Source organism: Carex rostrata, chromosome 16 (assembly GCF_964058835.1).
Source record: "Carex rostrata chromosome 16, lpCarRost1.2, whole genome shotgun sequence".
NCBI classification, from domain to species: Eukaryota; Viridiplantae; Streptophyta; class Magnoliopsida; order Poales; family Cyperaceae; genus Carex; species Carex rostrata.
In genome coordinates this window covers 4,656,099-4,677,902 of record NC_135933.1, presented here as the reverse complement: position 1 = coordinate 4,677,902, position 21,804 = coordinate 4,656,099, and the positions used below count along the sequence as shown (strand labels likewise).

Here is a 21,804-nt window from a genome sequence, read left to right as displayed (position 1 = left end):
ACTTATATACTTTGGGAAGAAAGCTCAAAGCCCTATTTATAGAAACAACTAAAAAATGAGCTAATTGAGTTAAAACGTTACAACGTTTTAGTTCAAAATGCAATTTAGGATTTTAATTTTCTGACAGCTCAGCTAATCGATCAAAACGTTACCAACGATTGTATAACGTTTCTATAACGTTTTGCATTGTAAAATCTTGATAAAAATAAGAATTTCTGAAGCTCAGATTTAATTAAAACGTTACAACTTTTGTCAAACGTTACAACGCTGATTTAACTAAATCGTTGTAACTATTAACAAACGTTACTACGTTTGTAACTTGAATTTTGAATTTGATATAGCTCTACTTAACGTTCTGACATTCCTAAAACGTTACAACATTTCAAGTTGATTCTGTACAGCTGTGCTTCAGTAGTTCTGACAATCCTAAAATGTTACTGATATCACCATATTTGATCTATTGTTCTAACCAATTCCCGTACCAAAATCTGCATTTTAAAGCATCAAATAGCGTCTATTACATTGAATATCTATAGAATGTGGTACTGCTGCGCTTTCATTCTTATTTTGCAGGAAACTGGCGAAATCAGGGAAGTTACTGACATTTTGAGACTCTGATGCGGGTAGCATCAGAGTCGACGCGGGTAGCATCAGACCTGGTGCTGGTAGCATCAAACCTGACGCTGGTAGCATCATGCCCTGACTCTACCACAGACGCGAGGCGCATCAGACAGGTTCCAACGCGGGTCGCATCACTGGTGACGCGACTCGCGTCCAGAGTTTCCAGAGCAGACAGCGAAGCCCAATGAAGCCCAGTAAAGGCCCAAATTTGAAGTATTCGTTTTGGGAAAGCTATAAATAGACCACCCTCTGCCACTGGAGAAGGGAGTTCAGAAATTTAAGAATTCAAATCTCAAGGTCTTTGGAGTGTCGTTCAAGAAAGAGGAGGAGCTGAGTGAAGATTGGAAGATTCTTCTTAGATCCAATTCCTCATTCGGTTTTATCATGATTTGTTCTCTTATCTATTTCTTTATGATGCTTGAGTAGATCTATCTTGTTTCTAGGGTTGATGTAGTCTGAGATTCTGTTTGTATGCATTGAACTTGAATTTGAGCTTTTCTTGTGTTTGATTGCCTGAGTATTACTCTTTCATTGCTTGATTGTGATTGTTTGAATGAATCTTGATGTTTACTGTTGAATGTTTCTTGCATCTCTTCTAGTACTTTGACCTTGATGTTTCTTGCAATTAGATCAAGTATTTGAGGTAGATCTTAGATCCGAGAGGTGAGATCAATAGTAACTGAGAGGTGAAATTTCCATCTATTGAGATATAGTGGATACCTTTAGCAAACCAGACAATTGACTTAGGTTGAACACCAGTAAACGAGAGTTTGAGGTTGTAGATCTAAGTGTTAGATATGTGTTCTGAAAGTTATCTTATGTTGATCACTTTTACATGTTATGTTTATGAATTGGATGCTACATGCATTTTGTTCCATGAAATTTATGTTTATCTATAGAAGTGTTCAAGAAGATGCTCTTGGTCTTGAACCATAGAACTCTATATGATGACAAACATAAATATCTAAAATGTTCACAAACTTGGTTATTATTAGATTAGGATCTCTAGCAAGGTCTTTCTAATCCTTGTTTAGTTCAAGGTGAACACTAGGAGGCCGTTTCGACAAACGAAGGTATCCAAGAGATCTAGAAGAGAATTCGACTTCTCTCTATTTACCAAATTGATATTTGGTAGAGGTATATCCAAATCACCTTTAGTAAATAGATTTGTGATGAATGAATGAGTAGATATCCATTTGCATACATTTGAATTGCTTTAATAGAATTAGCATAATAAAGTAGATCCGTAGATGCTTGTAAGAGGGTCAAAATTTTTGAATTTATCGCCTTACCGCATCATGAAATCCTTCACTAAGAAGGTGAAGTTGCACATCCTTACCAGGTTCATTAAGTCAATAAACGAGAGTTGAGGTTTAGGAACAATAGGTACGGTCAACAGATCCTTACACAAGTCAATAACTCAAAAACAGGTCAAATGCTACATTCACTCAAGGACCACGCGAGTCGCGTGGGAGACCACGCGGGTCGCGTCACAAGGGTCGTGTGAAGGTCCAGAGAGGCAGAGTTGAGGATGAAATCTGAAACCCTAGAAACTTCGTTTTAAAAATCAAAGTAAAACCAAACGTTTAATTGCTTTCCTTTTCTGTTATTGAATTTAGGAATTTAAACAAATCAAACCAATCTTTTCTCGAAACCTAGTACCTAATTGAGACAAGCAAAGGTTTAGAGTTGAACTGTACCGTCCCTGAGGATCGATACCTGATTATACTCTTGAACGAAAGTTGTGCACTTGCAACTTAATTCGAAAGCTAAATCACGGTTTAAAAGGGTACATCTAGCTATACTTGAAACTTTGTGTATAACATACTTTTGTGCGAACAGTTACAACGTTTTAAGTTATTTCTAAGTTTGATCAATCTGTCACTTCAGCGTTTCTGACAGGCCTACAATGTGACAATGTTTTACAAACGTTACCAACGTTTGATCCCTGTTTAAATAGCCTCAAACTTACTTTACCAAGCTTTTGATTTTACAATTTGTATTCTTGATAAATGTCTTCATGATTTATTCAGTCCAAATATTTCATAATGCAATTTCATTTGACTTGAACCTACATATATTTCAGAAAATAGAAGAAATCGTAAAATTCAATAATTGTATGTTTTTGCAAATTAGTCAAATAGACGAAAAAGATTATTGCTAGAACAACACACCTGACCACCCCCCCAATGGGGCGGTCAACCTTATTTTTTTAGGGATTTTAGTATTTTCATTTAAATAATTTTGTAGAGTTTTAGTTTTCTTGTTTATGGTGTATGCCAAAAAAATAAGACATTTGATATATTGATGAGTGATGTCGTAACTCTTTATAACTTTGACTTGATTTGTGAGTTTGATATCACAAGTCTAGATAACACTAATTAAGAATTTAGCCTTTATTCTTAATAATTTATTTTATTCAAATATACATAAGGAAATATGGTTAGATTGCCTCAATGACCTTCAACTACATAAATATAACCATTTTTTTTTATCCCAAACAAGATGCTTTCGATGATTTTTTAATCATAAATATAACCATAATTCATGCTTTCGATCATTTTTGAATTATAAATATAACCATAATTCATGAAAAATATCAACAAAAATGTTTAGAACAAGATTGTTAAATATAAGAGGAGACAGTTTTGAATTTTGAAAATAGAATAATAATTACCGTGTAAAGGAGAAATATTGAACAATCATAGATAATTTCAAGGATCCTTGAATAATAAATAAAACCGTAATCCATTAAAAAAAGAAGCAGATGCATAAAATAAATAGTAAATGCATTTTAAAGTTATGGTTGTTGAGATAGCATTGGTGCGTCATCAATGTTTTGACAATAATAAAGTATGACCATTTAGAGAACATGGGTGCGTCATCGATGTTTTGGCAATGAAACATCGATCCACTTCTTTTGTCATTAAGCCGGGCATAAAGCATCAGTGCGTTATTGGTATTTTTGCATGGAAGCATCGTTGTTTTTTGAAAAAAACTTTAAATAACTATAACTTTGGCTAGAAAAGTCGGGATTTGCGCGTATGACCACAATTCAGAAGGGGGGGGGGGGAGAGACAAATCTGAATTTTGCCTGAGAAAAATCCCCGAGCATTCGAAGAATCAGAATTGCAAAAAAACATCGTTTAGTGCCTAAAAAATTCAGTTTAAGTTTTCTATCAACGGTAGACATGCAATGATCGATATTTTATTTAGTCAAAAGCCTAAGAGATTATTCAAGAATTATCTATATAATTATTTTAAAATGTATTTACTATTTATTGTGTGTGTTTGCTTATTCAAGCAAATGGTATATGTTGACAATAATCAAATAATCAAATTATTCTCTCTCTCGCTCTCCAATTATTCTCTAAAAAAAGTTGACATCATTGAGGCAATCTAACTATATTTCCTTGTGTATATTTGAATAAAATAAATTATTAAGAATTAAGGCCAAATCCTTAATTAGTGTTATCTTTATACTTGTGATATCCAACTGACAAATCAAATAAAAGTTATAAAGAGTTATGACACCACTCATCAATATATTAAATGTCTTATTTTTTGACATATACCATAAACAAGAAAACTAAAACTCCACAAAATTATTTAAATGAAAATACTAAGATCTCTAAAAAAAAAAAATAGGATGATGGCGGTCAAGTGCTAAGAGTGGACCGTCCACTAGAAGGCGGTTGGGGCAGTTTTGAAAAAAAAAAAAAATTGATGGTAAATTCGTAAAAAAAAAAAAAAAAATTTAGGATATTAATAAAAATTTCCGCCATTTTTATCAAAAGCTGAAATATTTTTTTTCTAGATAAGACAAAAATGCAAACAAATTTAACTTCAAATACCTATCAAAATTTCTAATTTAGTTTCAAACTTTGATATTTTAAAATTGAAATACTTCAACCAGTTTGTAAACACCATAATTTATTCTTCCGGTGCTCATCAAAATTAACACTAAAATGAAAGGATAATCGATGTAGATTAAATTCAACGATTTCTATGCTATCATGATTACCTTTTCCTAGTAGGTACTACTCTTTCACTGTTTGACTCTGTTTTCTCTACCAAGTACCAACACGTGGTATCTAGAAAATGACATCCTCGATTTTTTTCCTACCAAAATTTTAGAATGTCAATTTTCCTTTTTCCAAATGCACCGCCATACGGTTCATAAAAAATGACATTTTTTTAATGTATTATCTAGTGTAGTTACTGAGGTATTGTCTCTTGGTATTTGTTGCTTTTCATTTTCTCTTGGTATTTGTTGCTTCTTTCTTGCTTTTCATTTTTCCTCCCTAGTGTCTTCTTTTTTAATGAAATAGCAACAATAAATCAAACCAGTTGAGCTTCCATCAAAGAACAATTGAAGTGGGTCCCACTTTGCACGTTCTCATGCAACGTGTCTTGACCAGCTGAGAGTGACCGCTGTTCTTATTTAACCTTTCTCTACCTTTTGTTTACCGTCTACAATTCGTCAATTCCACATCATGACCATATTTAATTGCAATTATTATTCGATTAATAGCCATTTCAATAGCGTCTTGCATGAACTTCCATCATTACAAGTACACACACCTTCAGAAACAGTTGATTTCAAAGATTCCAATCTGGTAAATAATCATTTCATTTATACTTATTTGATTCGCTCATTAACCGACTGAATTTCATAGTTAGAGCGTCTCCATCTCACTTAAAAATTACAATACATAAAAGTTATAATTATTCAGTGATGGAACCACATAAACATAGTGGATTCAATTGACTATTGACTCAGCTCAGTTTTACCAAAATAAAATTACAAGTATATAGTTATTAAATTTTTTTTCTATTTCCTTATAAATTAACCTGTAAACTTTTTTTCTGTCATTACAAATATTGAAGTGACATTTGTAATATTTATTGCAAAATTGTAATGCATTTACTAATTTAGCAGAAATGTAAACAATTTATCTAAAAATGTCATATATACTTTAACAAGTACTTTACAAATAATAAGAACATCTTAATCACCACAAGTCACAACTGTAAAAGATTAAACTAATCTTCAGAAAAAAAAAAACTTTAAAAGATTATTCTTATTATCATATGAGTTGATCATAAAATTAAAATTTAAAATAATATATCTTATTGACGTGATAAAAAAAATTAATTTTTACAAATATAAAAATGAAGATGTATTTTGTTGTGCAAGATAATATTTATTTTACTGTTCATTTATGTCAACTTCTGCACCAATTTCATCTTTGGAAAGGAATCCCTTTGGAAAAACCACCTCGGATCGATTGCAATTATTTTATTCTTGGTGCAGTATTGCCGGTTTGAATATCTAGCAACTTAAGTTTGGTCTTGGGCTTAGGCTTGAGGCCCGGACCAGCAACTTAAGTTTGGGTTTGGGCCCGGTCCCGAGGACGGGCCTGGTACAGAACAAATGGTCTTGGGACGAACACCATGCTTTTTATGTTATCCCAGTACTTACAAAGTTATTTCACCAAGAAAATATTAGAAATATTTTAAAAATTGAATGCTGAAATTAATGGTGTGTTCCAGAAACGATTGTGAATAGAAGGGGACGGAAGAAGAAGGATTTGGTTTACTCCCTCTTACACCCCGAATAAAGAGGGACAGATTTCAGAATTTTGTACGTGGAGTTTCTCTTAGCATAGTATTGCTTCCCTTTCTCTCTTCTCTAATTTCTTCGCTTCTCGAGCAAGTGAACGTCACGGGCAGCTTCGGTTTGAGCGCATTTCACCTCTCGTTCCTTCCCTTCCCTTTACACCTATTTGGATGGAGAGTAGAGGAAGGGGAGGTGAAGAATAGAAGAGAATGGAATGGAATAGAAATGAAGATTAACATATTTAACCTTTTCATGTTTGATGATTAATGAGAGAAAATAAATTTAACTTTCTTTTCTATCTTATTTCTTATTTAGTTGATTAAAATTTAGAAAATTAATGAGAAATTTGATAACTGTAGTAGGACTGTGACAAAACATTTGTATGAGAGTTATATAAATAAGATATAAAATTGGACATTTAAATTATCTTTTCTAAAAATATTTACAACAAAATTTATTTCCATCCGTTACACCTCAAATTGGGAGAAAAACCTATTCTATTTACTACAATGATACAATGTTAAACATTTAACCTCCACCCTTCACCTTTAATATAATTTTGTCAACCAATCACAATTCGACGAAAAGTTTTTTGTTCTTTCCATTCCCTCCCTTCCTCTACTTTCCATCCAAACAAGGTTAATGGTTTAGTTTTGGAGTTGAGTCAAAGGAGATACTTATTTAGAAAATAAAAAAAATGAACTTACAAAACTATTAATTAACAAGCGAGTTTCAGTAGCAAATCACACAGAAACGAAACCTGTTAAATACCGTCAAAAGAATATAAACAAACAATTTCTGGCAAAATTTCTTGTTCAGAAATAGCTTCCAAGCTTGTAAATACCCCAGAAAATTTCAGAGTTATAACCCTTGTCAGACCAACTTCTCAATGAATTGAAAATTAAAAGAAAACAAATAACGAGGTAAATATACCAATGAAGATGCACTGGTACAGATCCATCTTGAGATAATTACAACTGAGATACTATAAGAAATTAGCACCTTGGGTTTCTTAATAAAGTTGAGAACATAGGTTCTCAAGAAATAGGAGCTAAGAGCTGTTAGAACTTTCCTGGGATGCCTTAAATATACGAAAAGCGGCAATCAGCATTGTTACGTTGCCGATGGTTGTTAGTGCGCCTTGAATTGCTACCAGTATCTGAATGAAATGTCACTAACTATATAAGTAGATTGATTTTATCCTTCTTCAAATGGAATTTCAGTTCCAAATAAGTTACAGCGAATATCAAAACCCGGTTGGAGAATCCCTTATTAAAAAAAAATAGAAGTTTCACAGAATAAGTTTAATAGACACACCTTAACTAAGAAAAAGGTATAAATTTACCTCTAGTGACTCTGAATTATAAAAGAAATGCCAGGTGCATGCGCATAACGCTCCCCCAAGAAGTGGAACCTAGGGTAGAGAAACCAAATTATTCAACCAATCATGTGATTAAAAACAAAAGAATTTCAGCTATAACAACCTTAAACTGTTGTACGTATTGATATATCGATTGTATAACTGACTTTAATTAATGACTTGTTGCAGCCCATGTTTTCAATATTTAAAATTATGTTCGAAGTAAGGAGTTCCAGTGAAGTCTAATGGAAAATAAGTAAATAGCACATGAATGTTCAAGTTAGCATAGGAAAAATGGTAAATAACTAAAATAACATTTATTAGTAGTAATTCAGTATGACGTTAAATAGCAGAGATACAATTTCTCCTATTATTTGCATAAACATTTTAAATTTTTTAAAATTTGTAAAATCTATGGAACTCACCATGCCCCATGAAAGGCCTTTCCAAGCAGTGTGCCCCGATTTCTCTCCATATTGCCAAACTAATGCCATTGCTGCGATCCTATCCCCAATTAGAAAGGTTATAAGGGCAATTATAAAAAAACAAAAGCTAAATGCTCAACAAACTTTAACCTCCTTTCAATTCATTGTTCTCTTCTAGATTCAGTATAACTCGTATTGAAATACCTTTTTAAGATTCTCCTCTATGCAGTTAATGATTTCCTGATCACAAAATTTACATTTCGATTTTTGACCCGGGTTTAGACTTAAGAGCACCTACTGTACGTTAGTACATACCATTCGACAACACTGGACACGTGGATGGCCCAGGTGGGCAGTGAAAGCGCGTTGGAGGGCTCCTGAAGAGCAGAGAGCGCCAATGGAAAAGACGAAGCGGCGGCCGCGGCAGCTGGGGGAAGCGCTGCCGTGGCCAAAGCGATGCTGGCGGTGGCGCTTACAAGCGCTATGGAGGGGAAGTGGATGTTACTACCATGGTTTTCTCGCTTGGAAAGGAGAGGAAGTGAAGAGGCGTGGACTGAAAGAGAAGGGAGGGAGAGGGAGAGGGGTGGGGGTGGCATAATTGACGCCATGGCGATTGAAGGCACGGCAACTGTTTAACTTCGCAAAGCGATAACACTAGAGTTGCTGTTAACTTCTCTCCAGTTTCATTGGAACTGGACGGATCCTATTCTACCGAGATCAGAGTTGTCCGATCGGTATCTCTATTTTTTTGTGTTAATTTGATCCAGAATTAAATAGCAATTTAATATGTCATTTAAGAATTTTTAATTTGAGATTTTTTTTATGAGACAAAAAAAAAATGTCATTTAATATTTAATATGTTATTTACTTTTAGATATTATTTAATATATTATTTAAAAATATTATTTGCTATTTAATCTAATATTTTTTATAAAAATATATTATTTTGTATGAATTTTTTTTATTTCTATATAATATATTTCTGATGAAACGCGCGGCAAGTATGCTGAAGACACCATGCTATAAAGTTTAAGAATGTCTAAGATAATCCAATCTGACGGCCCATTTTAAGAATTGACACAAATTTCATGGCGGGTCCCGGTTGGTTGACATAAGAGCCCTCCCGAATATGCTCAAGTTTGTATGATCATTTGTAAAAATAAATACCAGGTATGCTGAAGATTTATTTGCTAAAAGGAAATAAACTATTCTAACAAGTTTATGAAAACAATTTCTTACATTCAACACAAAAATTTAAAAGCAAGACAGGAAAGATAAAATGATAAAAAACAGAAAAGCTAGGGAGTTCAGGATTAATGATAATTTTATGTCGTTATGTGAACCCATCAGCTTTGGATCCGTATCCTCCCAGGTACCTGACTCAACACAATTGAAACGGACGGCTCAGATTTACTCTCAGCCGGTCGGGATTCGGGAAGACAGAGGGGGCAGGATTATTTGTGCTTTGAGATGCGTGCCAATCCATTTTCGGACCGTCCGATTCAATTCTACTCAGTCAGGTAACCTGAGGGGATACGAATTAATCAGCTTTACTCTTCTCTCTTCTTTGACCAAATCATTACTAGTGCAAATCCCATCAGAGACATCAATACAACCTACAAGCAATGGCGTTTATAAATGGCATTAGCATGTTAGCCTCGATTTTACTTGTGAATTCAATGTGACTGAAACAAGTCTGATAAGTAACTTACAGAAATAGCTGGTGGCACACCAACAAGAGGATCTTGAAAAAACCTATTTGCTAATGCAAGTGCTAAGAGACTGCTTTGCATTCCTACAAAACAAAAATAAACAAAATGATGTATCAAACATACTCATTTCCTTTTGTGGTATTTGCTCACAAGTTATACCAGCTTACTTAATGTGTTATAGAGAGAAGCTAACCAGTTTCATATGATACAGTTCTCTGAAGTGCTTTCACATCAGCCGATTTACTAAACCAAACACCAGCAAGACCAAACCCCAAAATAAATGCCAATAAATGGAATCCAAAGAGGAGAAGAACAATGCTGACACCAAATGGAGACAATACAGCCTTTATGTTAATTGCCAATGGTGAGCCGACACATAGTGCTGTCACAAAAACTGAGAGAGGCGGTAGAAATGGCTGAAGAGCTGAGCATACCTTTGGTAGGAACCTTTAAATTGTACAAAAATTTAAATATATATAAGTACAAAAATTTAAATCTAGTAAGTATAGTCAAATATTAACTCATACAAGTATTGGCACTGGATGGATCGGCTAATCATACAGAAATCTGGCATAACAATAAACTTTATCCCAACCAATTTTATGCACACATGCAAACAAACATAGTTCAATATGAATTAAACCCAACATCCGTATCAGCTAAGATCCCGAAAGAAAACATAGCTTTGGTGATAAAAAGGAAAAATAAATAACTGCTGCTACAAAATTGAAACATTGCTTTAGCTAAAATACCACACCAATTTTCATACCTATTTAATAGGAGACCAGCAGCAATTGGTGCTACTACAATTTGTGTAATACTTGACATCATGCCTTTGACATCGACTGGTAGCTTCTTTCCAATTAGCAAGTAAGACAAGGTTGGGGTCACTAATACAGCAGTTGCAGTAGAAATTGAGGTCATGACTATGCTAAGCGGGGCCATGGATGGATCTGTCAGAAATGTTGCATAGTTCGAGAGCTGTGCACCACTGACACAAGATACCAGCATTATACCAGCACCTAGCTTGAGCATTTTGGAAAAAATATGAGATTTTTAATTTTCAATATGATATTGGCAAACTTGCAAAAAACACATTGCGCCATACCAATAATAATTTGAATTAATTTTTAAATATATTCATCAATGCATTGCAATCTATTTTCAAATTATGGTGTTCCTATTTACCAATCTAATTCACAAAGAAGAGATGACCACTAATCCTATGAGCTATTTAAAACAGAAACAAGGGGCATATATATCAGAAATATTGCAATAAAGATTTTGATTTACCTAATGAGGTAGGGAGCTTAAACACTGAAACAGTAATTGTGCCAAATAAAAATCCAAGAAGGGGCTTAATGAAAAACTGTCCCAAATACCCAGCAGCAATGACATCTGGTCTCTTTATAGCCTCAATAAAATCTTTTGGGCTCGAATTAACTCCAACTGCAAACATTAAAAAACCCAATGCTGGGGCATAATACCTGACATAAGAAAACACCATTATGAGCTCTAACATGAAAAATTATATATGAGAAAAGTGAAAGTCAGAAAAATACCTTGTTGTGAACCAGGTGAAGGAAGGTGGGTAAACCAGAGCCAGTACAGTGCTGCCAAGTACTATATGAGGAATTACGGAGTTTGCCCCTCTTAGAATCTTCAAAAGATCGAACCTTTTTTCCTGGATCAAAAAGACATGAGATGCAATGCCATTGTTTCAGTTCAAAAAAATCACTTGATCAGATTAAAGAGGGCATATCACCAATGGATTGATATGACGGCAACTTAAAAAACCTGAATTCGTGTGGACTGATCTTCTCCAGTACTAGCTTGCTCAAATGATCGGCTTGTACTAACCAAAATGTTTCTCTTTGCTGAGATTCCAGTTCCACTTACTAATTACATCAGAAGAAAAGACAGAGCAATTAATCCTTTAACAAAAGAAGATAAAACTTAGCTTAATCATCTGCATTAAGAAAAGGATGCAAATTTCAAAAAAGGGACTCACTCCATAAGTCACTGGAACTCAGTCTAGGAAAAGCTGTTTCTGGAAAAAAAAAAAAAAAAAATTGAGACGCGACTATTGTTAAAAAGACTTGACGGAGAAAATAGTACAAAAATAACCTGATCGCCGGAGAAGAAAGGAAGAGGGCGAAAGAGAAGAAGCAGGAGTAACAGAACGGAGTAACCGAACCGTGCGGCTGACTTGAACCGGCCGGTTCAGGGGAACAGCGTTGGGAGCCATCGCCGCCGGATCAGTATTAAGCTGGAACGCATACAGCCATACACTCTGAGGCTTTGACTTCGGAAAGTTCTTTTGGAATTTCACTATAAATTTTTTTCGAGATTGTTCTGGTAGGAATCGGGGATTATTTGTTGCTTAATGTTTGTTGGGATTTAGATAATCACGCCTGGAAATATTTTTGTTGCGCCCTTCTAGGCTTCTATGATGGTATTCTAAAAGTGGGCGGCCGAATTACTAGACACTAGACAGTGACCCGCAGTATGGATTACATGATAAATAACATTTTGTATACCTTAGATCTGTTTACATGCATGTTGCGTTTTCATACTCTGTACTTAGACTCAACTCAGTTTAATTAGAGAAGGGAGGCTAGTTATATACAGTAGGACAGTTAATGGGCCGGGCTTCTAATGATCCGGCTTAGACCCAACCAGATATTGTTAGTAACCATAAAATTAAACAGAATTCTTGAATTCACCGATATCAGTTAGTGAACAATATTTTAATATATGGGCCGAACTTGTCGTTTTGTCTAAAAACGCGGGAGAGCAAAAATTGGGCGCGAATGAGCGTGAAGGTGGTTGCCAGGCTTGAATCAACAACACCCCGCATAACTCCGAGCAGGTTATCATTCTCCTCTTTATGTTTTCATATTTCATATTCTTTCTATTTTATGCGTACCTTCTCCCTTTGCATACCCGTTGATCTCATTAGTCGTCATTATATCCTCTCTGTCGTATTTTTTATAATGTTGCTATTATCTCCGATTTCAACGTGAATGTTCAGTAAAGTGTTCAATGCTATGCAGATTACGGAGTGGGTGCGAATCAATTGTAGTCATGGTTGGAGGAGGCAATCGAGATGCTCAAAGCCGTGTTACAGGTCTCTCTCTCTCTCTCTCTCTCTCTCTGTTGCTATGTTTATTACAAGGAAAATTCAAGGTTTAATGTGAAGATTGTACGATTGTTCGTTTGTTACTAATGAATATGCTTTTTAATCAAAGTTCTTAGCAGCTGTTATATGATTATGCTAATGATCTTGGTGGTGTTGTTTTTCAAACTGAGGACTATGTGAGACCTTAGTTACTTTATTTCACCTTGAATTCGATTATGGTTCATTCTCTTTTTCTAATGATGAATGTGGTTCTCTTAAGATGCTATTGTATTGCTTAGTCAATCGAAATATCATGTGTGTATATGTGTTAATTTCTTTACTAGGGCAAGGTTGTTGCCTTGCTTTGTTTCCTGATTCATGACCTGACATAACTTGATATTCTGACTCAAATTGAATGGGAGGTATACCCCTAATTCTTACTAGTACCACCTGCAACCACCTTGTGTTAATCAATGTGTGGATAATTGTAATCTTAATTGGTACATGCTTGAGCAATTGAGTAATAAACTTTTTGATTCAGCTATGCTGTTTTATGATGAATCTCTTGGTATATCTCTTTATCTCTCTTTTCCATCTCAGATTCAGTTTTGGGTTAAAAATAAAATAAAATCATAACAATACTTTTCAATACCAGTTCTAAACTATGTTGTAAAGTGCTTGGCTGGTTTTGTTATGCTGTTTAGTGCATTCTATTCTTCTGGTATAATTCTGGTACAGTTTGAATAAAATTTATCTATGGATCAGATTATTGTATTAAAATGAATATTATTGATGTGTAGGCAGTGACAAGGATACAAGTTGACATAAAATTCAATCTATCTTTTTCCTTATTTAGTGTTTAATATGTTATATAACATAGTTTTTCATTTTAGGTTCCATTGCCACCGGTAAGTGTCGGAGGGGAAGTAATTACTATGCAAATACAATACACATTCAAGGAGAACAGCCCCAATTTGATGTTGAGGATGATTTTCTAAACACTCAAGGACAAATTCAAGTACCACCGCCAATTCAGTCTTCTATCTCTATTCCAGATCCAATACCTAGAAAATCTAGAAATGTTCAGAAAAGAACAGCTATGTCTAAATTTCATGATGATTACCTAGCATTCAAGAGAGAGGAGATGAAACTTATTTGTACTGCACTAGAGAAGAAATCTGAGAGAATTGCAACGCGTAACGAGAAATTTTCTGTTAGTGCAGCTATGGAGGCCTTTCAACAGTTGCAAGGTTTTAGCATAGCAGATTTTGTTTATGCAAGCACTATGTTTATTGATAACGCTGGAGTGTGTGAAGCATTTCTGTCTTATTATGAAGAACATAGGGCAGCATGGATCAAGGGAATGATTGATCTACACAAGGCTAAACAGTGAGATATGAATTTGCTGGTTTAATTGATGTATTGATAACTATATCAGGGTTGCATGATGGATGCCATCATTTTTGAGACTTTCTAAGACTTGCTGGTAAATGCAAGCACTAAATTAGGATTGCTTTGTTAAATGATGACTGTTGGTTTACAAACACTTGTATAATTTTCTGATTTGCTGGTTTACTGCTTTGTCTTATGTTGGTAGAGGCGCACAAGGATTTTCAGGCAGCAAAACTAAAATGTTGAACTTCTCACCATGCAGTTTAGGAGTTCAGTCTTGGTTTCTCGCTGTGTAATCAAATTACTTCAACTCATCCTCTTTTAATTTGTTTTCTGTAGGTTTTTTCTAATTTTTTCAAATTTTCTTATAGTCAAAAACCCCTGGAGTCTTAGTTGATGAAATCTTGAGGAAGAGTCTCATTTAATCGGCAGTACATCCTATCATTATCTTTTCATTCCAGCAGTTTTTTTTTTGCACATTTTACACTTATACTTTTATAGTTATTTTACTCAACTTTTATATTGCTTGTGTTTTCCTTGAACTCTGCTTTAAATGTTGCTTAGTTATGTTGTCGCAACAAATTGATTTGAGTTTTTTGTTACATAGCGATGTAGCAAGTAGCGAGAATAATCATTTTCTCAAGCACACTCAAAAGAATTTCTACGGATAAAATTTGTTCCGTGAAAGTTTTTCGTTTTGACCTGCAAAAATTCTTGCGGGCCACACAAGCTGCAGAAAGTATTTGCACCCAGCAGAAAATTCTTGCGGCCGAAACAGAAGCCTCCAGAGAACAATTGTGCCCTACAAGATATTCTTGCAGCATCCAAGAAAATTCTTTCGAGTGTGCTTGGCAAAATTTTTAGAAACACGAATTTTATTTCCTGAATTTCTTCGGCCAAACAATTTGTAATTATGCGTTCAAAACAATGGGTACTTGTAATTAATTTTAAGAATGGTCATTTGTTTTATTCAATTAAATTTCTTTTGTTTTGTTGTGGTTGGTTTATCTTTTTTATTTGAATTTAATGAGTCTGATACTGAATATTTTATGTGGTTGCATTCATGAACTTCAATTTGTTTTTCTTCCAAAGATGGGTACAGCGGGGTATTAATATTTCATTATTTTGACAAAAGAACGGACTCAACGCATGTCATTTTTTTTAACAAAATATAAACAGCTATTTTGTTTTGCTAGTAAAGTTATATATTCATGTTAATAAAAAAAAAATTTAATTTCATTTTGTATAAGATTAATAAATCAAAAGGAGTTGGGTAGAAATTAACCACAATTAACAACATGCTAGAGAGGCACTGTGCTCGTTCGGATGAGTAAGCAAGATGAGAAAGTATTTGTCTAACATATATCTTTGAATACACAGAATTAGTTAGTTAAACAGTACCTTCACTTTCGTATTGGTATCAGGTAGCAGTACCAAAGGAGCCAAAATAAGAGGAGTGCTGAAAATTATTGCCAAAAAGAGAGTGTTTTGTCCAACATATATCTTAAGCACACATAATTGACTAGCTAACACATTATAAGAGTAGAATAGTGCCACCACTTTCACATTGGTACCACATAAACAGTACCAAAAGAGCCAAAATAAATATGGAGTGCTGGAAAGTGTTTTGTCCGACATATATATATATATATATATATATATATATAGAGTTAGGCTGGGGTGCTATGGATAGCATAGAGGCCTCTATGCTACGGCTCAATATTCGAGTTTTCAAAATCCAAACGGTCGATCCGAACCGTTCATCTTATTCTCCATATTAATATCTGCTTGGAGACCAAATTTTATATTTTTCTGAATTTGTTTACTATTTATTAAGTATTTTACAAAATTGTTGATCCAACGGTGGCTGCACAAAACAGTAAAACCGTTGGATTAGCGATTTTCAAAGTGGCTTAATAAATAGTAAAAAAATTCAGAAAATTATAAAATTTGGTCTCCAAACAGATATTAATATGGAGAATAAGATGAACGGTTCGGATCGACCGTTTGGATTTTGAAAACTTGAATATTAAGCCGTAGCACGGGAGGCCACTATGCTATCCATAGCACCCAGCCTAACTCTCTCTCTCTCTATATATATATATGAGGAGGGATCAAGTTACAACATTTTTTGAGTTACAACAAGTTACAACAAGCATTATTTACATTTTCAAAGTCCAAATCGTCGATCCAAACCGTTAGATGTGATCTCTACAATAAAATGTGCTTGGAGACCAAATTTTACATTTTTTTACTATTTATTAAGATGGGTACAAAATTCAATGGTATGAATTTGACTAGTTTTTGTACCCACCTTAATAAATAGTAAAAAAATTTCAAAAAATGTAAAATTTGGTCTCCAAGCACATTTTATTATAGAGATCACATCTAACGGTTTGGATCGACGATTTGGACTTTGAAAATGTAAATAATGCTTGTTGTAACTTGTTGTAACTCAAAAAATGTTGTAACTACTTGATCCCTCCTCTATATCTCTCTCTCTCTCTCTCTATATATATATATATATATATATATATTAAGTACGCAGAATTGATTAATTAATCACATCATAATAGTATAGAATAGTATCATCACTTTCTTATTGGTACCAAAGCAGTATCAAAATAAGAGGAGAGTGCTGGAAAGTATTGCCAAGGGGAGAAAGTGTTTTGTCTTACATATATCTCACAAGCACATAATTTATTAGCTAGGTAAAGTGTTAAAGACAACATAATAGTAGAATAGTACCATGATTTTCATATTGGCACCACATAACAGTATCGAAATGGCCAAAATAAGATGAGAGTGCAGGAAATTAGGGCCAACAATAGTAACACAGCTGTACACTTTCATACAAGTGCAACGTTACAGTACCAGAAGTTGCAACTGATAAATTAATACTGTACCAAACCATGTAGTACACCTAATACCAAACTGGTACTGTACACTAAATGCTCGTAACATATTTTTCTCTGTACATATATGGATTTTTTTTTTTCAGAAATTGAAAAAATAATCTAAAAAATCCAAATTAAGAACTGAATAACTGCATGTGACTTGCTTCTCAAATCATGTAGAATCATCTCTCGTTTACTACCCACATACCCGATTTCAATTATGCAAAAGAAAAAGAAATTTCGTGCAGTAAAACTTCAACTGTAAACTCAAGTTTCAAATATGCAAAGGGATGCTAAAACTTCTCTTCAGAACAGAGAATAAGGTTGTTGCTGTTTTTTTTCTGATGTATTTTGTAACAGGCAAAATCTGAGTTTGCTGGTTCCATTCGTGTGCTTAAAGCTTTGTCAAATTTTCGGATTTAAAGTACCTTTTTTAGAACAAATTTCCATTGCCTTCAACTTCGAATTCAAAACTACGCCATTCTCTTCAAGTCAAATGTTCTTTTAATTTTTATTGATATTAATGAAGTGATTAAATTTAACAATGAAGATATTAATAAAATAAATAAATTTAGATGGAAAAGTTAAAAAATTTGATGAAAAATAAATCTTTAAATGATGAAATTATGATGGACATGTATCTAAATTTCTCTTAAAATATTTTGCTGCCGACAAATTTAATCCCTGAGATCGTTTTTGGGGCCACTCATGCAATAATAAACAACTTCCAACTGCTTTCATTAAAAGCACCCTTTACTCAAACACAAATTGCACAAAGAAATGCAGTCCTTCACGCAAGTAAAAAGAGTTTAATTGCTCAAAATATACAAGTCAAAGAAGAATGAAATGGAAATGGACGGGATGTATATATAATTATATATGTATACTCTTACCTTATACGTATGTGGAAATTAATAATGTTGACCGAATTTTTTAGCAATGTAAATAATTTTAATTGAGAGATAGTTGCTTGTGTATCTTATCTATTAAATTATTCGAAATTTCCAATTTACTCATAAAAAAAAAGAAATCAGAATATCTTATTTATCCATTAATTATCCATTGAGTATGTTTTTAGTTGAATTTAGACTTATACACATAATTCAGATGCATTTAATCAAAAGAAAACAAATTATGTAATTAAAGGGCTGAGATTAAATCTTAAATTTCATCTTTCAATCGCAGCCGTTGGCGGATCGGACATCCTATGTGCATAATAATGGAATGGATATATATATATATATCCCAAACAAACTCCGCTACATATTGTCCCTACTTAATTATATGACCAGTACATGGTTAATGCATAACATTGTCCTTTTTTTTTTTTTTGAAATCCCGGTAGCGACTACCAGGTGTACAAAAATAGATGTGTTTACAACTTCAAAAATCTAAAATTAAACCCCCTTTCTCTCAGAATTTTATAACTGAACCTCTACAACATTTCAACCACATGCATTGAAGTCTCCTCCTTGATATCCCGCGCCAACAGCCATGGTGGTTTGAGCTGACGGCTGAATATTCTAGCATTTCGCTGTTTCCACACTCCCCAAAGAACACACATAATTCGGGTCATCCAAACCCTCTTAGATTCTCTAACCAGTACCTTGTACCGGGTCCAAGAGGCCTCCCACAACTCTTCCTTCGATACATCTAATTGTACCAATTGTCCCATGCATCCCCACACTTGTCTAGCATAATTGCAACGAAAGAACAGATGAAATGCAGATTCCACCAAATTCGAAGAGCACATTACACACGCTAGGTCACAAGTGAATTCCCTTTTGACCATAACCTCGTGTGTGAGAATCCTATCATGTAACAATAGGCAAGTAAAAAATTTTACCTTAGAGGGAGCATAAGCACACCATAAGTGTGCATGTTTCCATTGCTCACGGCCTCCTATAAGGAGAATACTGTAAATAGATGCAGATGTGTATTGACCACTACTACTCCATCTCCAATTCAGCACATCCACATCACCTGATACACTTAGAGTAGGGATATGCATAACATTGTCCTTGATATAATTAAGGCAGCAGTGTGGAATTTTCTTTTTCTTTACTTTCATCCTTTTTTTCTTTGTTGTTTTTTTTTTCATCTTTTTTTCTCACTTTTGTTCTCTATTATAATTTTTTTGTAATAAACCCTACACTCCGTAATTAATTACGGTTAATAATAATAGAGGTTATACCCTTATTGTTTCTAAAAAAGACAAGAAAAGAAGGGATAATAGCCATCTAGATGTCTTTATTTGAAGGAAAGGATAAATAGATTAGTTTAGACTATAAGATTAATATAGAGCCTAGCTAGCTAGTATATATGATATCGGTGTCATATGATACTAACTCCAAAATTGATTAAATAGACTTCAAACGACTAATTCAAATCGTTCAAACTAATTTACTTTATGAGTGATGCGTTTACATGCAAATATTTTATATTTTTGAGTTATTTTAGTATCAAATCAAGCTGTAAAAAATGTTGAAAAATGAATGTATTAAAATTAACTTAAAAACTCACACATTTGACCGCTTGACTTGATACTAGAGAAATTCAAAAAATTATAAATTTTGCGTGAAAAATCAAGCTGTAAAAAATGTTGAAAAATGAATGTATATAAAATGATGCTTAGTTTTAATTGGAAAATACGACATTTTGATGTTTTGATGGAAAAAGACCACAGATCTAAAATAATATATCAGATTTGAGGTCTTATTTTGCATAAATTAAGACCTTAATGCTTTAGAGAAACAGAAAACTGTTTGCATAAAGACATTTATACTTTCTAGATACAGGAATCAAGTTACGAAATTCATGACATTTATTTTTTTGCGTTATTTAGCCATATGACAGTGATGCATCATATCTCCATTTATTTAATTTATTTTAGCAACTGTTCACACAAAAGTGTATGCACAAAATTTTAGTATAGCAAGCTATACCTTTTAAACCTTAAATACATTTTCGAATCAGATCGCAAGTATACAATCCTATCGCATAGTATGTTATCGGGTATCGATCCAAGGGACGGTTCAAGTCTTAACCAGATTCTACTTAAATTTATAAACGATTAGAAGTGAAAAAAATATTAATTTTTGGTATTTAAGTTCCTAATCAGTTCAATGACAATAATTAAATGTAAGAAAATAAATCAACTTGGTTTAAATCAATAATAAAAAGATGTTTCCAGGGTTTCAGACTCATCTCAGTTCTGCCTCTCAGTTCTTGACACGGGCTGTGTAGTTTCCTACACGGGTCGTGTCTACTGTCATACACGGTCCGTGTGGACTTTGAGTTAATGCACCAGTTACTGTTTCTCTGTATTGTTCCTTTGTGTAGGGTTCTACTGATCAGACGTAACGTTCCTAAACCTCAACTCTCGTATGTTGATTCATAAAACTTGGTATGGAGTTGCAATATTTACCCTCGTCGGATTCTAGACCTCAACTTTCGTATTGGTCCGAATTACCTAGTTGTTTGTTTGGTATTCTAAAGGTAACCTCTTATCTATCGATAAGAGAAAATGTTCACCCTTCGGTTACTATTTGGTTTCACCTTTCGGATCACTAAACTTACATCATGTACTTAGTTTTGGTTGAGAGATTATAAAAGGGTGAAATACGCTTTAGATGCGATCATGCATCTAGTGACAAACCAATAAAAATCAAACAATTTAATCTAAGCAATTAAAATCAAACACAATCAAGCAAACACAAATTCCAACACAAAAATCCAATACAAAAATCCAATAACTATCATACAAAACAAAACATTCGATTACATCTTAACCCTAGAAACAAAGATATCTACTCAAGCATAGTTCTAAAACAAATAAAATAGATAAGAGTATGAGAAATCTGTTGGATTTAGAGACGTCTAATTACAATAATTAAGTTGGACATACGTGCATTATGATTATGATATCAAATACTGTCACAAGATTACATTTATGTAATGATTAAAATATGCCAAACAATGTGATTAATTAAGTCATGGCATTATACGTATTTAAATAAGGTTTTGGATACGAATACATATAGAATAATGTTAATCAATTATAATTGTTAATGGACCGATTATAGTTGATTAAAATAATAGCATTAATAAATTTAGGCAAACTTGTCTCACAAGTTTTGCACTGCTATAAAAGGGCTGGGTCTCCACAACCTTGAACTCATCATGATCATTCTCCACTATCTTGCTCCATAAAAGACCAGATATTATGCCTTCAATTCGTGAGACGGAAACAAGTAAGAGAGAGTTCAAGAGTTGTGGAAGGACTCGCTAGCCAAGTAATTTGTCGGTTGAGCGTGCGAGCAAGTTAATCAAGCCATCTTCATCGATTCCTTTGATATTGCTTGAGAGGCAATAGACGGAAGGCCATAAAGATAGAAAGTAAGTAGTTTCCGCTGTGCTTATTTAATTCTTACATAGATCTAGGTTAAGGTTTTAAGTAAATTAGAAAAACCTGACCAAAGGGCTAACATGTGGTATCAGAGCCACTTATGTAAGAATTGCAGTTTTTATTAATTGATCTAGAGAAAGCTTTGTCTTCTTTTAATTTCATTTTTTAATTGCTTTCTATTTTTCATATCGAATTTAATTGTTGCAAAAGGAATTGTTAAAATTTTGCTTTAATCGATTTTTCAT

At 33.6% G+C, this 21,804-nt stretch overlaps 3 protein-coding genes across 5 annotated transcripts; 1 reads left to right on the top strand and 2 right to left on the bottom strand.

The window, feature by feature from the left end:
* Positions 1–7,114: 7,114 nt before the first annotated feature.
* LOC144567450 (YCF49-like protein) lies at positions 7,115–8,729 on the bottom strand. The gene is made up of 4 exons (XM_078317589.1): positions 8,345–8,729; positions 8,030–8,108; positions 7,590–7,658; positions 7,115–7,403 (listed from the first exon to the last, which is right to left on the bottom strand). Exons 1-4 carry the CDS (start codon positions 8,635–8,637, stop codon positions 7,296–7,298), a joined length of 549 nt encoding a protein of 182 aa, XP_078173715.1. The 5' UTR covers positions 8,638–8,729; the 3' UTR covers positions 7,115–7,295.
* A 710-nt stretch (positions 8,730–9,439) lies between these two features.
* On the bottom strand, positions 9,440–12,163 carry LOC144567448 (putative sodium/metabolite cotransporter BASS5, chloroplastic). The gene is made up of 9 exons (XM_078317588.1): positions 11,869–12,163; positions 11,753–11,791; positions 11,539–11,639; positions 11,304–11,425; positions 11,035–11,228; positions 10,511–10,763; positions 9,935–10,188; positions 9,742–9,824; positions 9,440–9,645 (listed from the first exon to the last, which is right to left on the bottom strand). Exons 1-9 carry the CDS (start codon positions 11,987–11,989, stop codon positions 9,580–9,582), a joined length of 1,233 nt encoding a protein of 410 aa, XP_078173714.1. The 5' UTR covers positions 11,990–12,163; the 3' UTR covers positions 9,440–9,579.
* Positions 12,164–12,558: 395 nt separating this feature from the next.
* LOC144567625 (uncharacterized) lies at positions 12,559–14,584 on the top strand. 3 transcript variants are annotated; one of them, XM_078317802.1, is made up of 4 exons: positions 12,559–12,613; positions 12,776–12,871; positions 13,756–14,251; positions 14,460–14,584. In XM_078317802.1, the coding sequence occupies exons 2-4, from the start codon at positions 12,787–12,789 to the stop codon at positions 14,548–14,550; spliced, it is 672 nt and encodes a 223-aa protein (XP_078173928.1). In that variant the 5' UTR covers positions 12,559–12,613; positions 12,776–12,786; the 3' UTR covers positions 14,551–14,584. The 3 variants fall into 3 exon arrangements, with proteins under 3 accessions (XP_078173928.1, XP_078173927.1, XP_078173929.1); XM_078317801.1 differs by lacking the exon at positions 12,559–12,613 and having other exon boundaries at positions 12,648–12,871; XM_078317803.1 differs by lacking the exon at positions 12,559–12,613 and having other exon boundaries at positions 12,648–12,871; positions 13,756–14,537.
* Positions 14,585–21,804: the final 7,220 nt, after the last annotated feature.

Bases quoted from the DNA above. Each gene is read 5' to 3' on its own strand.
- LOC144567625 (XM_078317802.1), top strand. From the start codon at position 12,787: ATGCTATGCAGATTACGGAGTGGGTGCGAATCAATTGTAGTCATGGTT. The intron at 12,872-13,755 runs GTCTCTCTCTCT...TTTTCATTTTAG, and splicing joins TGCTCAAAGCCGTGTTACAG to GTTCCATTGCCACCGGTAAG. The intron at 14,252-14,459 runs GTGAGATATGAA...TTATGTTGGTAG, and splicing joins GATCTACACAAGGCTAAACA to AGGCGCACAAGGATTTTCAG.
- LOC144567448 (XM_078317588.1), bottom strand. From the start codon at position 11,989: ATGGCTCCCAACGCTGTTCCCCTGAACCGGCCGGTTCAAGTCAGCCGC. The intron at 11,426-11,538 runs GTTTTTTAAGTT...TTTTTGATCCAG, and splicing joins ATCAGTCCACACGAATTCAG to GAAAAAAGGTTCGATCTTTT. The intron at 10,764-11,034 runs GTAAATCAAAAT...TGCTCAAGCTAG, and splicing joins TAAGCTCCCTACCTCATTAG to GTGCTGGTATAATGCTGGTA.
- LOC144567450 (XM_078317589.1), bottom strand. From the start codon at position 8,637: ATGGCGTCAATTATGCCACCCCCACCCCTCTCCCTCTCCCTCCCTTCT. The intron at 8,109-8,344 runs GTATGTACTAAC...AATTGGGGATAG, and splicing joins GTGTCCAGTGTTGTCGAATG to GATCGCAGCAATGGCATTAG. The intron at 7,404-7,589 runs GTAAATTTATAC...CATTTCATTCAG, and splicing joins ATAATTCAGAGTCACTAGAG to ATACTGGTAGCAATTCAAGG.